Genomic DNA, 18,319 nt, shown 5'->3' with positions numbered 1-18,319 from the left:
GACTCGCGTAAGGAAGGACCATCCGTTTACAAAGCAGGGGCGCTGCCCTCTGCGGTACAGTTTGGGAAATAGTTAATAGCCATTTTAGTGAAGTCAAATGAGAGCTAATGCAAGCTCTTAGCAATCACAGATAAACCTACATTTTATGAACATGCTAAACGAGCATGTTTCAGGAGCACACTTTGGACTTGACTAGAAAATTTTCTCCGGGGCAAAGGGCGATTACTGATAATCCACTTCAAAGGTTGGCACCTCTGCTAGTGATTATTAAATGCAGTTTGTGGCCTGGTGGCTTCTCGCAACGGCTCAAGGTACTTCGTGTCGCCACACCGAAGTAAAAGGTCCGCCCGCGGCCAAGAGGGGCCGGCTCGTCCGCAGGTATCCGGCTATGTACTAGCCGTCCTAACGCCAGCGCTCTCCGGAGATGAACGACTGAACCCAGGTCCCAACCAAAGCAATCTAGGCATGACATTTTTCTATCAAAATGTGAGGAGTATGCGTAACTCACTTGTTGATTTTAATGCTGGACTAAGGGAACTATGACTGTATTTGTATCAGCGAAAGTTGGCTTAAGGAAACTGTAGTTGATACTGAAATATTAACAGACAGTTACATTGTATTTCGTAAGGACAGAAATTCCGTGAACACTGCAAAACTGGATGGTGGAGGTGTTTCAGAAGCCTGACATTGGACCAGTGTCGAAGCCTGAGCTTGCTGGGAATTGGGAGTGTCAAGTAGTGAAAGTAAACGCTCAACCCGGTCGTGCTGGGGAGTTTCAAGTAATGAAAGTCAACCCTCAACCCGGTCGTACTGTCTTCATTGTGTGCTGCTACCTGCCTCCAGATGAAGTGAACGACCGGCTTAGCGACCTACATCAAACATTGGGAAACATTACGTTTGTTCTCAACTCACGAGACACTGTTGTTATGTACGGTGATTTTAACTTGAGCCAATTAGCTTGAAAAGCTGATGAGTTATCGAAAGTACAACACATTATCAAATAGAAAAGCGAGGGGATATTCTTACTTCTAGAAATTATTAATGAATTCGATCTCAGATTTGTGATTTCCCTACTAGGAATGATAATTTTCTAGACTTAATTTTAGTCTCAAACGAATTACTTAGGAGTGGAGAGTGCGTCAAAACTGAAAATGTAATTCACTCAGATCACCAAGCCATCAAAATCTTCCTACCTATGCCAAGGACATTTCGCTTCAAAGCGCAAAACAGTCATATTTGCATTTGTAGAAAGCTGATTTGTCTTTAATGAGGGACCTTTTATCCCTGTGCCTCTGGGATATGATGGATGAAGCTGTGAACACTTTATATCACTTACTATATGCGGTCATAAAAGACAGCGTACCATTTCGAAAGAAAATATTCTTCTTGGTACGACTCAGAACTAATCCAGAAACTGAAGGATAAAGAAAGGGCGTGAAGGAAATACAAACGATCAGGCCAAGAGTGCAACTATGTGCAGTTTTCCACATTATGAAGTGAATGTAAAAAACCTACTGCGTGCCAAGTACAGGGACTACGTTAGGTCTCTGGAAGATGACGTCATCACGCCCTAAGCGCTTTTGGAATTTCATTAATAATAAAAGAAAATCTTCCCGTCTGCCTCCCACCATGTTAATAAACGGAACTGAAATCCACGAGAAATATAAAATTCTAAACACATTTGCGCAAACTTTCGCAAAGTACCATTCTCCTTCCGAGCCCTGCAATTCAACTTTTTCTTCCCCATTTTCAATAGATCCAGTGTCTATTCTAACTTCTGTGCTGGAAGTGAGACAGATTCTGTCATCGGTGGATATCAACAAATCATGTGGGCCTGACGAGATACCTGCATTGTCCTCCGTGAATGTGCTTCTGAACTTTCAATTCCACTATGTGAAATTATAAATAAATCATTTAAGTGCGGGTGTTTTCCAGCTGAGTGGAAAAAGTGTTACGTAATCCTTATCTTTTTTTAAATTTTTAATTTAGCTTATATATTTACAACCCGTGTTTCACCTACAGGTAAATTATTGAAGTGAATGGAAGATTTTCTTGGGGAATTCTGTTACTTGGACAGTGTTCCAGTGGTATTTCACAATCATTGGCAGGGGAGTTGATCGTAGCACAGCTGGTCGTTCTCTCGAGTACGTGGTGCTTTCAGTTAACAGGTGTCGAGCAGTCTGTGGAGAATTTTCCAGGTAGCTGCAGAGTGGTGAATCCATTATGTTCATTTTGTGGAGATAGGATTTAAAGCAACCATGATTTGTAATAAACAGGATGGTTATGAAGTTGGGCCAGATAGATGACAGTCTGTGGGGTATATTAGGAATGAATAATTTTGTATGGAAGGAATCTTCGGAGCTGGTATATATGGAGTTCCAAATTGTTGTATAGTATTCAGTTAATACTTGTTTGGCATAATTTAGAGGTGGTGGTTTGTAGTCTATTGTAGATTTATAGCTGGCAGCAACCCTGGCGAGATAGTCAGCTCTCTCGTTCCCCCGAAGTCCTACGTGTCCTTTAATCCAGTGAAGAGTAATCTTGTTCTTTTTGTTGAGGGTAATAAGTTTGTCTCTGATTTGAGTGGCGAGAGGATGGGTAGTTTCCTTATTAGCTACGGCAAAAATTGCAGTTTTTGACTCAATATGAATGGCTTAAGCTGAAGTATAGTTTTAATGTAGTTCTATCCGTTCCACAGCCATGATGATGCCCAATAGTTTGGCTTGGAATACAGAGCAATTGATATCTAACCTTTTTATTTGAATGAAGATTTCCTTCGAGTTTTTCTCGACTACCATTCCAACCTATTCAATACATTGAATAGGTTGACTAATAAAATTTTAATAATCTTAATTGATGTACATTTTCAATACGGACCAAATATGAAGTTTGTAACATGTAATACCATTCCTGCTCCGACATGGTTTTGCGTTTTCGATCCGTCTGTGAAGATGAGGACGTCTGCTTTATCTACAGCTCCTGAAGTATTTATGTTTATATGATTATCTCTAGGATGGTTTCTTCTTGATCTTATTTGGATTTCAGTTCCTTTCAGTGAAGGAACTACTGCGTTTGTGGGTTGACCTCTGGAGATGGCTTTGATGTGGCTAAAGAGCTACTTGACAAAATGAATATGTTTTGTCAAGTCCGAAGGTTTGATCTCTTAACCCGTATGAACCTTCATCTGGCGTCCCACAGGGATCGCTGTTAGGGCCTCTTCTATTTGTTTTGTTCCTAAATGATATTACTACAGTCGTTCAGAGCAGTGAATGTCTCTTGTACGCTGATGACTTCAAACTATACCAAGTCATAGAAGAAGACAGTGATAGCGATAATCTACAAGAGGATCTGAAGCAAATATGCGAGTGGCGTGATAAGTGGCCCCTTGAAGTGAATAAATTCAAGTGTGGTGTCATGTCATTTACTCAGAAATCAACACCTGTATTTTACAGATATTAAAATCAATGGAGAAAGTTTAGATCGTGTGGAGGAGTTTAATGGTCTACGTGTAATTCTTAGTAACAGGAATGGCTTATCCTTTGAGAAGCACATCGATGGCATTATAAAGAAATCTTTCTGACTCCTGGGGTTTGTCAAAAGGATTTGTATAGATTTCAGTAATATTTTGTGTGTCAAAACACTGTTTTGTTCCCTGGTGAGACCCTGTCTCGAGTATGGTTGTGAGGTGAGGCTCCCGTATCAGTAAGGCCACATACACCATCTTGAGAGAGTACAGATAAGGTTCATGAAGTGGATTAGTTTTGTATTCCTGGCATGCCACTCTCTTCAAGCAGGTATGAAGAGTTTGTAAACATTCTTGGAATGAATACGCTGGCTACACGCTGAGAATGTGCGAACGCAATGTTAGCAATTAAATGCTTGAAGAGTAAAGTGGACAGTCCGGCTATACTGGGGTCGATCCCACTTCATGTTGCAAGCAGACAAACAAGGCAGAAATGTACATTCCACCTGCCCAAATGTAGGATGGTTGCGCATGAAAATTCTTGGCTCATACAAGCCCTTAGGACAATAAATCAGCTGGAAGGGTCACTGGACATTTTTCACCACCCTTCCACTGCAATTCGTAAAATTCTTCTCAAGGATGGAACGTGATAATTTTCTAAATGATGCGAATAATCTGTAAAAAACATCTGAAGATTTATATCTGTCTATATATATTTTATTTTTTATTTTATTTAATTATTTAATTTAATTTTTTATTTAATTTTCTATTACATCATCTGTAATTGGGACATCCTGTAGGTGATAAATAAATATATTCTATTCCATTGTCAGAAACAGTACGAAACATGTATGCAGTGTATACAAATCACTTAGAATTTAATAACCACAAACGGTGAATTGTATTGAATAGGTGACGGCGATAAATTTTATTCTAATAGAATCTTACTTATTGTTATCTTCAATACAGAACAAACATGAGATTAGTTTCTTGTAAGCCGGGGTATGTTGAAAATTGTTAGATTTTTTGTCGCGCGTGAGTTTTACTGATAGCCCTTTTCAAAAGTTGGCAGGTATGGTATTGATTGGATAGACCATTAAACCTAACACCAGTTCTTAATTTAAGCTGTATCAATACGGATCTATATGATGAAGTTTGTAAATTGTAACATACCACTTAGTCGAGCAACTCTCCTCCTTTTCCCCCAAATCTTCCCAGGCCAAATTTTACGTTTTTGTACAGTCCCTATCCTCGCCGTTAGATGGGGGCTTCATTCATTACATTCCTAAACTGGTCGAATGACTGGAAACAGGCTGTGGATTTTCATTTTCACTATAGTCTGTAGATCAGTCAGTCGTCAGAATGCGCTGCGAATGGTGACTGCAGTATGTGGAACCAGTTTCAAAGAAGAGCATTTTCATAAGTACATCGGGTATCATTCTTGACCACCGATTCATTCACGTTGGTTCATTGCTTTTACAACTTGAATTACAATACAGGGTATTGGCTGCTGTGTGGTACAGGTAACGTGCTGTACCGTGTGTTCTTTCAAGGCCTTCCATGGTCTGTGGTATTTTGTGATTTATATATATATATATTTGATATATATATATTTGGTTTTTTTTTTTTTTTTTTTTTTTTTTTTTTTTCAGGAATGGTTGTTATAAAAAAAATTTTAACATGTGAAGAATGGGCTGTGGTATTTTGTGATATATATATTTACATTTTTCTTTCTTTCTTTTTTTTTCCCCCAGGAATGGTTCCTGGACAGATGGACCTCATGAAACAGCTAACTCAGGATGGGGCGAAGACCCAAAGGGTGGAACCGGTGGTGTGAACTCGTGGAACGAGCCTCCTTTGACTCCAACCTCATGGGGTGGTCCGAAGCCAAAGACTCCCCTCAATCCAAGTGGCTGGGTCGATGGCGATATGGATACATCATCGTGGGGTCATCCTCCTAAACAAGTATGGTACTCCTTTGATGTTATGCTATATGCTAATATTTGATCTGGCACGTTTCTAACTTGGTGTATTTTACTCTTTTAAGGGTCAGAAGCCACTTACAAAAGATATTGTTTGGGCCAGCAAGCAGTTTCGTATCCTTGCAGACATGGGATATAAGGTATGCCATTGTGTATTGGCAGAGGCATGATTTTTTTGCATTAATTTCTAAGAGATTTCGCTAGAAGGATACTAAGGATACTCATTTTCGCGTTATTTTGCGAAATAGATTTTGCCGTTTCGCTTTAATGAAATTCTAAAATTCTTTCTTTATTCATGTCAGAAGTATCAACTTTACTTACAGATATTTAACAAAAAGCAACAAGATATCTACATTCCTACTATACAAATATATAAGTCTATTATACAATCACAGATAGTGCAACAATATTCGAGAGCTAGATGATGCTCGCCCAGTATTGGGCGACGTCAATAGCGTTGGGGGAGGCTGCAATCAAGTCTTTCATAGTGCAAATTGAAGGACATAAAACACACTGACATAGATGTTGGATCGTCTGCTGCGCTCCGCAATCACAAAGTGATGAATCACTTGAGAAGCCCCACTTCCGCAAATTTACTTTTGTTTTGCCGACTTCTGTACGGAGTCTGTTAACGGCTTTCCATACTGTCCACTTCTCCTGGTGTCCACATGGAAGACTTTCCTTCGGCTCTATCCAGTTGGAAAGGTGGTGGATTCTTTCTTTCCACATTGTGACTCTAGCATTCTCTGCTTTCCCCTCAAGGTTAACTGATGTGCAGAGAAAACTTTTTCTAGATTTTAGCCTGTGTGGCTGGGTGGTATCCATAGAGAGGATGTGCTTCTGAAGAAGATGACTGGAGCCTTTCTTTGTTAGCTGCTACTTCCCTACGAATCTCACCGGGAGCAATACCAGCTAAACGTTGGACCTTCTCAATGGGTGTAGGTTTCAGACATCCAGTAATGATCCTGCAGCTTTCGTTTAAAGCGATGTCGACCTGCTTCGTATGAGCTGACCTGTACCAAACCGGGGAGGCATATTCTCCTGCAGAATAACATAGAGCTAGAGCTGATGTTCTAATCGTTTGTGGTTGTGTTCCCCAACTTGTTCCTGATAACTTTCGTAGAATGTTGTTTCTGGCAGCTTTCTTTTGTTCCAGGTGTTGGCAATGTTTCTTATATGTTAATGTGCGATCCAGCATAACTCCCAGGTACGTTGGTGTAAAGCAGTGTTCCAGTAACTTCCCCTTCCATAGTACTTTGAGTTTCTGAGAGGCCTGTGCATGCCGCAGATGGAACGCACAAATTTGAGTCTTAGCTGGATTTGGTTTGAGTTGGTTTTTCTCATAATAGGTACCTAGCTCTTCTAATGCAGCAGTTAGAGAGATCTCTGCTTCATCATAGGTATCAGTTTGAGTTGTAAGTGCAAGGTCATCGGCATAGATAAAGCTTTTAGTATTTTCTGGTAATGGCTGGTCATTAGTGTAGATTTTGAAAAGAATAGGAGCCAGTACACTGCCTTGAGGTAGTCTATTCCTTTGATTCCTCCATCTGCTTCGGCGTCCTTGGAATTCGACAAAAAAGCGACGATTTTCCAGGAGAGTAGCTATCATCTTGGTTACCTTGATGTCTGTAATCATTCTATAAAGTTTGTGTAATAATATCCTGTGCTTTACTGTATTGTAGGCAGCTGAGAGATCCACAAAGGCCACACCAGTAATCTTCTTCATTTCAAACCCGTCCTCGATGTGCTGGGTTAGATGTAAAACCTGTGCTATGCAACTCTTTCCTGGGCGGAAGCCACATTGCTGAGGGATTAGGACTTGGTCTACTACTCCCATTAAGCGATTGAGCAACATTTTTTCCATTATTTTGTATAGGTGGCAGAGTAAGGAGATTGGTCTGAAATTTTGGGGGTTTTAAGGTTCCTTTCCAGGTTTCAGAAATGCGATCACCTTGGATTTTCTCCATATTTTTGGAATTTTTAGGGAAGTAAAGCAGTTGTTGAAGAATTTTAAAAGCCATGCCTGTGTGGTTGAACTGAAGTGTTTTATTTGTTCTATTGTGATATCATCTAATCCTGCCGCTTTTCCATTTTTGGTACATTGAATCGCTTTCTGTAATTCCGTTATATCAAATGGCCGGGATAGGTTACTGGACTTCATTACCTCGCTTTTTAGGATATTATATTCCATCTTCCCTATTGGGTGATTTGTTTTCCCATTGATGACAAGCTGATTTGCGATTTGGTTTGCCGTAACATTTGCATGGACTGGTTCCTTGGTTGGATCGTTGCTAAGTCGTTTGAGAAGCTTCCAAGCCTTTCGGCTATCCCTTGACGTGTCTGTTTCCTCCATAAGTTTGATCCAAGCATCTTTCTTTGCCTCTGCAATTGAGGAAAGCAGTTTCCTTCCAGCTGAGATAGTGTCTTCACTTAGTGGATCTTCCTGAAACAGTGAAATATGTGTTCATTTAGGCAGCTGTGTCTGAAGTTAGAACTTGTATATAGTTAACTCTGCATCCTCGTGGTATGGAAGCGCAGAAAGTTTTCTTCATAGCTTCAACAAACTGATCATAAAACTCTGGTGTTGGGTGGATATCTGATATTATTTTATCAAGGGTTGAGCTGAACTTCTCCCAGTCTGCTTTTTTGAAATTATTTCTCCTTCGAAACGGAACCTTTATTGGTTGAATCGCAGAGAAAAGTTGACACATTATGGGCCGATGCTGGATATTTGGAATGGGATTGCATATTGGTTTCACCCATTGCTGTGCCACGTTGTTCACTCACAAATATCAGGTCTGGGTTGAAGCCTCGTCGCCATGTACTGCTGTTAAAGGATGGAGGTAGTTTGGGGTCATGAATAAGTTGTAATTGGTAATCATCAGCCCATTCTAACACAGCTTCTCCATTATTATCATCATCTGTATATCCCCATGCACTGATATGGCTGTTGAAGTCTCCAACTACAAAGTTTGTCTTTTGCTTGAAGTAGTTATCTGGAATTTTAAAGGGGAAATCTACATTTGGTGGTGTGTAGACACCCGAAACGGTGCAGTTACTGAGTTCCACAGTTATTATCTCGATTTGATTTTCATTGGTGGCTGCAACAGACAAAATTTGTAAATTTAGTTTGGCAAAAACAGCACTGCCATACTGTCTGTGGGGAATCTCGGCCACAAGTCTCATTCCCGCTATTTTTGGTCGCCGTAGTTGCTCATCCCTGTGAGTTTCCTGAAGGCATAATATATCACATTCGTAAGTTTGACAAAGCTGGTGTAACATTCCTTCTTTAGATGGAGATAAACCTTCAATATTTACAAATATAATGGTTAGTGTTGGTCTTGATAAGGACAGTTCTGAATATAGCGATTGGGTCATATGGACTGGTAGATACTTCTAAAATTAATCATTAAAGGTTTCATTACTATCATTGATCGTTGATTGTGGAGGTTTAGTTGGTAGACTGTGCATACCTGGTACATACTTTTGAAGCCATTTCCAGACTGCAGGGTCGTCTACCTTCACCAGCGGGATGTTGGCTTTGAGTAGCATCGCTGTGTTTTCATGAATAAATTCTATTTTTTCACTCTTAACTTTCTTGTGCATATCTAATGAGAGTTCTATTGTTGCCTGACGTTTCACTGTTGGAGTGCTAAATTTACGTTCTGAATGTTCCTTATTTTTAAAACAATATTTTGAAATGGTATCTTTTTTCTCCCACTCAATACGAACATTACATAATTTACAGATTCAAATATTGCTTTCCGAAACATATAAACCTTTGCCCGCAAACTGTTTAGCTCTGCTGTGCACTGTAAAACTTGTCGAGCGACCCATCTTCACTACTGTCTGTGATCACTTTCTTAATTTTACCTGACCACGAAGCCGAAATACACCAGTCAATTGTGCTGCTTGTAGACGTCATTAGGGACTCCAGGATTGCACAATGCCATGAAGAGACAGGCTGGAGTGGGATTACCAGCCACCACAAGAACAACATTCCAAATATTTCGTTTGGCAAGAAGCCTGGAGCCAACCCCTTTTTCTTTGATGCCATGTCTTAAAGAGATTTTCCAGAACATTGATGACATATTTCTTTCCTGTTGATGAACCTTTGTTAGCTCTTCCTTTTCTTTTCATACGTAATCTTGGAACAAAATGTCATGTTTGTTATTCACTACAGATTTCGCTGTAATATTGTGCTTATCGCAAAATAATTGAATTCGCTTTAAAATGGCCTTATCGCTTTAATTCGCAACATAATATCCATATTTTCTTAACCAGAACATATGATTCATAAATATATCGCAAAATTGCCTCAAAATATTTTTTGTCGCATTTATCGTTTATGCTAAAAGATCATGCTTCTATGTATTGGTGTATTTTTAAGGATACAGTTGAGGGCATGTTCTCATATAAATCGGTATCCCTTTTTTGATTGCAGAAGGAGGATGTTGAAAACGCATTGCGCACCAGCAACATGAATTTTGAGGATGCCCACGAACAACTGTCCACACGGTTCAATGTTGAAGCTTGGCGCAGACATGAGGATCATTCTTCACCCTTTGATCTAGCCCCAAGTCATCCTGGTGCAGGATTTCCTGGACAGAGATACAATCCAGTTGCTCAGCAAATGCCATTTGCCCAGCCTGTATGTTTGAGTATTCAGTTTTAATACTACAATGTTTTCAGATGTTGCCCCAAAATTACACAGCATAGTGTAACGATTCCTATGCCAAGTAGGTGATACAAGACTACAGCTGCTCACACAAGCTAAAGATGGTTATTTTAATAATAATAATAATAATAATAATTATTATTATTATGTTACTTGCTTTACGTCCCACTAACTACTTTCTCGGTCTTCGGAGACGCCGAGGTGCCGGAATTTAGTCCCGCGGGAGTTCTTTTACGTGCCAGTAAATCTACCTATACGAGGCCAACGTATTTGAGCACCTTCAAATACCACCGGACTGAGCAAGGATCGAACCTGCCACGTTGGGGTCAGAAGGCTAGCGCCTCAACCGTCGGAGCCACTCAGCCCGGCAGGTGGTTATTTTAATAAGATTACTGTATGCCCTGAAGATTTGCACAACCAAATTAAGAGGGGTCGTGTAATTAACATGAGTGACAGGGGAACATCATACAGACTGACAGCTCAGGGAGATCGCTATAGTGCAATGACTGCCTGTGTGGTGGTGTCCTTAGAATCTGACACTGTTATTGTTAGTTCGAGTCCCGTTGGTCGAAAAAAAAATTCACCATCTGAATGTTGGTCAGCTGGGTAGGAGAGGTGGAGGGATACAATTTCTAATCACTACATTGCGTTCCAAAAGCCTGGATTCAGTTCCATGAAGTGAGGGAATATGTGCTGTTGATGGAAGTATTAACACTAGAAGTACGGAGGGATAAGAAATGACCCTCGCTTGAGATGTATATTTAAGTTTGTTTATGAATGGAAACAGAGATGAGAGTAGGTTTTCTTCAATGAAACATGCTCCATTGCTCTTCTTTATCATTATGCTATATTCTAAATTGTATACTTACTCCATGGCTCTACGGTCCTTTAAGGACCCTGGCCTCCTTGACTACGGCTCTCCATTCGTCCCAATCCTCAGCACGCCTACACCACCTCCTGACTCCAACAGTCCTCCGATCAGTTCCACATCCTCCAGCCATTTCATCCAGGGCCAACCTCTCCTTCTGCCCTGTCAGTTATATCCTGGAAGTCTTCCCTCCTCCATCCGTTGCACATGCCCCAATCCTCCAATCAGTCTCATTTGACTGAGGTCACCAAGTCAGACTCCTTATGCAGTAACAGAGATGCCAACTATTACAATTCAATCATAATCATTACAAATTTCCATTCCTTTACGAATTACACACCACAAATTGATTTTTTGTTGATTTTTAAATCTTAAGTGTATGAAGTGTTCAAAAGGATACACAAGGAATGCCATTACAGTTTGAATTCTCAGAATATTATTTTCTGATTTCTCAGTAATCATTTATACCCCTTTTCTGTCACTCATTTAAGAATATTTCGTGTTTTCACGCGCCGAACGCAGTGGGTGCTTCCAGTACCTGAAAAATAGTCAGCTGTGAAGTATATCTTGCGGAGTTGTCTTTGTTCGTCACGTGATCACACTTCCATGTAAGTATGCGAGTTCTTTTGTTTTTGTTTTGGCGGCAAAGTGGTGACAAACTCCGTTTCATTGTGAATACTGTGTGCGTGACTGTTGAAGAATTTACAGGTGAATTCCATTAATCCGGCATCCAATAGTCCGGAACGCTCGATGGTCCGGCACCATTCCAGGATTTATGTCTTTTTTTACACTCACGTCAGTTAAAGCGCACGGCACGGTTTGAAACCACCCGGAAGTGTCCACTACGCGTCTGCTCTTGTTAGACACAATCGGCATTGTTGCCTGTCACCACACACAGGTTCATTTCATTGAGGAAACCGAAGAAAAGGACAGATTCAGCTGGGCAGAAGCTGCAGAGACCCTAAATAAATTCATTTTTGCTGAGTGTAATACAATACTAATTATAATGCCACTGAACTTATTGATTTACATATCATCAGAAATAACTTTTATGCCAAGTGACAACGATCTCGAAACAAAAAGATATTCAAGATTTTTTACATCACACTAAAATATTGTACAGTATATGTATGTAAACTGAATGTGTTGAATGAATGAAAATTTGATGCTCCCCTAATTTTGAGCTAAAGTTATTAAACTAATGATTCTGCTGATCAACACTTTATGCAAAACGCCGTGTTACAGCTGTTTTCGCTTTACGCCTTAACCTACATCGTAGTAAGAGGTACCGCCCGATAGTCCGGCATTTTTGGTAATCCGGCACCAGGCCGGTCCCGAACGTGCCGGACTATCGGACTTCTACTGTGTTGTGGTTTTGGTGTGTTACGGAATGCAAAAGGTTTGAAATAAAGCAATTTCTTGTGCAGGAAAATACGTGTGATGACGTTACCGTGACTAGTGATGCTAGTAATAAACCAGAAATAGTTCAAAAATTTAAGGAGGAATACTCGAAAGAATGGCCCTGTTTACTGCATTCCTCAGTCACATTCACATGTGTTTTGTGGTGTGGGTAGCCGCGATTTTTCAGATGCGCGTGATGAGGATGAACAAGACTGAATTCTGTGCTAATATGAACTCTGAACTGTTTAAGTGCTTTGATAGTGCAGAGGATGCATATGATATCAAAAGGAAAAGCATGTCACCAGTGTACGTTTACCAAACATGAACTACAAGCTGCTAAGGGAGCAACTACAGTACTCGACAAAAGAAATGATCTTTCAACCTCCACTCACAAGGGAACATCGGCAATGGGTAAGTCGCCGATCGCGATGAAACTTGGAAAACACATTGAGGTACACGTAAAAATGATGTCGGCATCAATTTTGGGTGCCAGCATTCATTAGGGCGTTAACTACGGGGCCTAAAAGTTGCGACATTTCAAATCCCGCGCGATCAGCGGTGAGTACCTGCTGGCCAATGCTCAGCTGGCACACTGCGTACAGTGGAACCTCGATTATCCGTTCCCTGAAAATACGTTTTCCCGGAATATGCGTTCAAATTACGTGGTCCCGCGTGTATCGTAATTAAATCACGTTGTAAAAGTCCCGCATTGTCCGTTCCTCGAAGAAACGATTTCCCGGATCAACCGTCCAGAAATTCCAGTCCCATCAACGCTAAATCCTCGATCAATCGTTTTTTAATAAAATGTATTTCACAAAAGGACGGCTATGGCATATTTATGGATCTTGGCGTTAACGCCCCGTCACTGCGATAATTAAAGCAAGTACTGTACCGGTACTGGAAAAGCGATCGGCGGTGAACTTGCATAAGGGACCATTGCATTCGGGTGATATTGTTTAGAGAATCTCGGAAAATCATAAAGCAGGGAGTGGCGACAATAATTGCAAGCAGACACGGCGCATTTCGACAGCTCTGCTTCAAGACCTAACGAGTTTCGTCAAATGTTCGCACTTATAAAACGTCCACATTATGTCCAGGGTTAAATGTTTATATTTTTACTTTTTTCGATCGTACTGCCGAAGAGGTTTTTGGCACTTTGCTCAGGGCACTGCAAAGTAACTGGGCTTTCAGGCAGGAATCGAAACTGCTTCTTAACACAAATTCAGTATTTTTTCAAGGTAGTTACAGTAAGAGGTAGGGATCACGCGCAGGTCTCCCCACCAAGCTTGGCTGGCGATGACGTCACTTGAACCCTCAGCGCCTTGTCCTCTATATGAGGTAGGCTAATACACAGCTGTAAGCTATTCTGTTTTAGCCACAAGTTAGAGATAACTTCATTGATATTTTAACATCACCTAAGAAAATGCATTCCACTTCACTATTACAGTAGAGTAATAATAGGAGATCAAATACAGTGTGAATCCAGCAGCGTTTCTGAAGTATTTCGATCTGTATAAAAGGATGTACCAATGCTAAGACTGTGATAGCAGTGGAATGGCCATTCCATATGTTCATGTTCTCAACACCTATGATAACAATAACAAGGGGCTCTAATTGTTACAGACTCGAACATAAAGCTTGATGACTGCAAGAAATATGTCCGTTGTTACAAGCAGTATTGGGAAACTATATACACCGTCAACAACACAAACAGCAAATTTTAGGAAACTGTCCACAATACAAACAGTACAGTAAATGTTTTCCTGCAAGTGCCAAGAAATGACAAATTCCACGTTAACATTAGATAGGCCATATTCATGAGCCTGTATATCAACATTCTTAGCACTGGTTTCATATACAACATAATAAATTGCCTTTCATAAAAAAAATAATAAAAAAAATAACGGGTATATTATACACAAAGAATAATGCTGATATTAAAAATATATATAACAAAACACACTTATCCATAGCATCAGTGGAATTTCTTTGCTTTTCTTCTTTCTTTATCGGTGTTGTATTAACAGAAACCCGGTCTCTTCAATGTCTTACTTTTGTTTAAAGCGTCCATTGGAATAAAAGAACGGCTTCTCACGAAGCAACTTGCAAGCTCATAAATTTCGGAGAATGTCTTTTTCAGGATATCCGTAAGGTTTGTGATGATGTTAGAACCCTCTTTCAGTTCTTTCCCGTGGTAAAATTGAAACTACCAAGCTCGATAGCTGTAGTCGCTTAAGTGCGGCCAGTATCCGGTATTCGGAAAATTGGGTTCGAACCCCACTATCGGCAGCCCTGAAGATGGTTTTCCGTGGTTTCCCATTTTCACACCAAGCAAATGCTGGGGCTGTAACTTAATTAAGGCCACGGGCGCTTCCTTCCCACTTCTAGCCCTTTTCTGCCCCATCGTCGCAGTAAGACCTATCTGTGTTGGTGCGACGTAAAGCAACTTGCAAAAAAAAAAAAAAAAAAAAAAAAAAAAAACTTTTTGAAATTTAATTTCCACCCCTTGTAGTTTGACCTGTTTTCTCTCCGTAATTACTTTCTATATCGAGGTTCTTCTTTATCCTAAAAGCTATATAGCCAGTGAAGTCTTCAAGCAGCTCCTTGGTTTCATGACTCCCCTCGAGCTGTTTCACTAGATCTTCAAGGGCTTTAACGAACCCTTGCTCATCCTCCGATAAAAAATAGGATGTGGTCTCAACGCTGGCCTTAGACTGGCACACGATATCCGAGTTTTGATCGAGTTCATCAGTACATATTTGGACGTAATATTTCATAATCTTCCGGAGAACAGTTGGAATTTCTTATCGCCTTGGAAGCATTGAGGCTAGAAGCAATGATTTCACCTTTCGCGTCACAGCTGTCGGAAGAGGATCGTCATAAAGCCTTCCGAACCCTCGAAGCTGAGAAAGATAGCTTTCGATAATGTCTTGATTACTTCTGTCGCCATTTATTTACGTCAGTGGTTTTAGGGAATTCATGAAAGTGTATGTTTCGTTCCTTCGCGTGCCTGCTATGATTTGTGCAGCCTGCAATGGCATGACAAAGCATACTGAAAAGTGTACATTATTACTGCTTTTTACGTTTTATCTCATAAAATAAACACACACGGTTTCTTATACACCACAGATATGTTACTATCGTGTATTATTAGCACCTAGCTTCTGCGTGCACAGCGATTCTTACTCGAACTACCTCTACCTCACTCAGAGCAGATTCAACGCGAGGGTCCTGCGTGACGTCACAGCTCTGCTTTGCCACTGCGCACCTCTCTCGTGATCCCTACCTTGTATTCTACGTACCTTGAGTATTTTTGATATTATCGTACATGATTGTTAGCGAGACCAAAACACATGTTGCACCTAAATGTAATTTTAAAAAAAGAAAGCCATGGGAGGTCTTGGAATTGCCTATTACTGTTTAGGTCCTAATGTAAGACTGGGAATTTTACGTTTTCGTGTTAAAATACCAAAAACCGCAGTCGTTTTATTTGCGCACATTACATTTTAAATGGTTGGTATAATTTCAAACTCCTACTGACATGTGCAGCGAGCGCGCTTTCCAGATGACCTCAAGGTCACGAATAACCGTAATTTCTGAAGTTTTGATATTTCTTTTATCTTTCCAATTTGATTGGATTTGTGACAAGCAGAATTGAATATAATGCATTCGAGAACCTTTAAGAATCGATACTTACATTCGAAACCATGTTTTTGAGTTCAACATTACCTTTAAAAGTCGATGTAGGCCTAATTTGCGCGGTACGAGATTTCCAGAAGCTGACTACGAACAGTATACCGGAGACCAAATTACAATGAAAGATTAAGAAATGAACGGATTTCGCATTCATTTTGGGTGCTTTCGTATCTAATGTGCTTTATTTTATTAGATGAGAGAATTAAAAACTACTTGTGGTCGTTTGGCTTGGCGTTATTAGATTTTTCGAAGAGTTTGGCTAGCCTAATCAAAGTCGCTGAACTGAAAGAAGTTTTCACGGGAAACTGACGAAGATTCCCCGGTAAAACTGAATATAAAGTATCGAGATTTTGAACTCACGTACCGGTAATTAATGCGGTTTCATGGTCTAACATGCCCGCCTCACATCCAGAGGGCCGGGTTCGATTGCTACCAGGTCAGACAATTTTACCTGGATATAAGTCTGGTTCCAGGTCCACTCAGCCTACGTGATTACCTTTAATTGTGGAGCTATCTAATGGTGAGATGGCGACCCCGATCTACAGAGCCAGGAATATCGGCCGAGAGGATTCGTCGCACTGACCATGCGCACCTCGTAATCTGGAGTCCTTCGGGCTGAGCAGCGGTCGCTTGGCAGGCAAAGTCCCACTGGGGCTGTAGTTTGGTTTGGTTTGGTTTAGGAGTTTTGTAAGATTATAATTATACATATTTCATTTTTGTGATGTTTAGCCAAATTGTTGATGGTTTTCATTCATTCCCGGATTTTCCGTTTTCCCGTATTGTACGTTCTATTTTCATGGTCCCTCGAAAAACGGAGAATCGAGGTTTCACTGTATCTGGAGACACGCCTCTGCAGCTCCTCCCCCCTCCTCCCCCGCTCCAATTGGTTCACCATCGCACGTTCCCCTTCTCCACGCGCTTGCCAGCCGCTTAGCTGTTTGAGAGAACCGGTGCTACTTTGCGTACTCTATCAGCCTTCCTCATCTCTCTCCTTTGTAATTTCCACGTTGTATTAGTCAGTTTACGTTTTCTGAAATGTTTATGAAAACGTTTGCACCGGGCGAGTTGGCCTTGCGGTTAGAGGCACGCGGGTGTGTGCTTGCATCCGGGGGGATAGTGGGTTCGAATCCCACTGTCCGCAGCCCTGAAGATGGTTTTCCATGGTTTCCCATTTTCACACCGGGCAAATGCTGGGGTTGTACCTTAAGGCCACGGCCGCTTCCTTCCAACTCCTAGGCTTTTCATATCCCATCGTCGCCATAAGGCCTATCTGTGTCCGTGCGACGTAAAGCAATTAGCAAAAAAAAAAAGTACGCTGCCTGTTGTTAATTGTGATTTGTTTCGGGTTTTTTTTTCACTTTCTTTTAATGTTTCGAATAGACCAAAGATTGTTTTTGTTTACTATCAGTTATTGACGGAGAGTTTGCCTGATGTAATGTATACCGAGTCATTTATTGTGTTGCCTTGTAATTGTTTTTTGTTGTACCAGTTCGTACAATACCCATTTAACTTTTTGCGTATGTAACTGCCATTATACCCAGAAGACTGTAGTGTGATACTTTAATATCGGTACTTGTTGAATACATAGAGCTTCGTCAGCTATAACGCAAAAGTACCGGTGCAGTAAGACTACAGGTCTGCCTGTGATTACTGTATATCTATTGCATATATAAATGCACATCTTTTTATGTTTCAAGGCTTTTCTTATTATGACAAACTTTACTACATTCCATGTCATACTCGTATCGAAGTTGCCTATGCATTAAATTTATTTATATTCGACAGTCATTGCTGCAATTGAAATGTGTTGTGCCTGTCACTGCAAAACATAAATAAATCGTTCAGTACAAGCACAAATAAAAACATTCTACCTATAGGCATATTCATTATACCAGAGTACGCAATATGGAAAATGCCAGTAGTTTCAAACTCGGAGTTTATAATTGTTGTTGTTGTCGTCCGCAATGTCATTTCGTTATGCCACAACTGGTAGCGTACACAAAATGGGTGGGGGAAGGGGTCATAAAAAGATGATCTGGACCTATAACCAGGTTTTAATATCCCGAGGTACCGAATCTCATTACATTCATTGAGATCCTCTACCCGGGCACTTAATTTCTTTACATAAAAAGGTATTTAACGTTGTTTAATGGTGGGAGATTTATTTAGTGGTGGGTGATAAAATTTAATTAATTCCATATGTATGTCCACTCTAAAGGATACTATCGACA

At 40.5% G+C, this 18,319-nt stretch overlaps 1 protein-coding gene across 1 annotated transcript in view; it reads left to right on the top strand.

Moving 5' to 3' along the window:
• The window catches only part of gw (trinucleotide repeat containing adaptor protein gawky), a 475,910-nt gene that overhangs the window by 254,833 nt on the left and 202,758 nt on the right, over positions 1–18,319 (top strand). Inside the window, exons 14-16 of the mRNA XM_067149652.2 lie at positions 5,218–5,428; positions 5,511–5,585; positions 9,890–10,096. Of these exons, the coding sequence (XP_067005753.2) occupies positions 5,218–5,428; positions 5,511–5,585; positions 9,890–10,096 (493 nt within the window). The remainder of the gene's footprint in view (positions 1–5,217; positions 5,429–5,510; positions 5,586–9,889; positions 10,097–18,319) is intronic.

This window comes from Anabrus simplex, chromosome 6, assembly GCF_040414725.1.
Source record: "Anabrus simplex isolate iqAnaSimp1 chromosome 6, ASM4041472v1, whole genome shotgun sequence".
NCBI classification, from domain to species: domain Eukaryota; kingdom Metazoa; phylum Arthropoda; class Insecta; order Orthoptera; family Tettigoniidae; genus Anabrus; species Anabrus simplex.
Note: the sequence above shows the minus strand (reverse complement) of the source record. Positions and strands in the feature narration are given on the sequence as shown.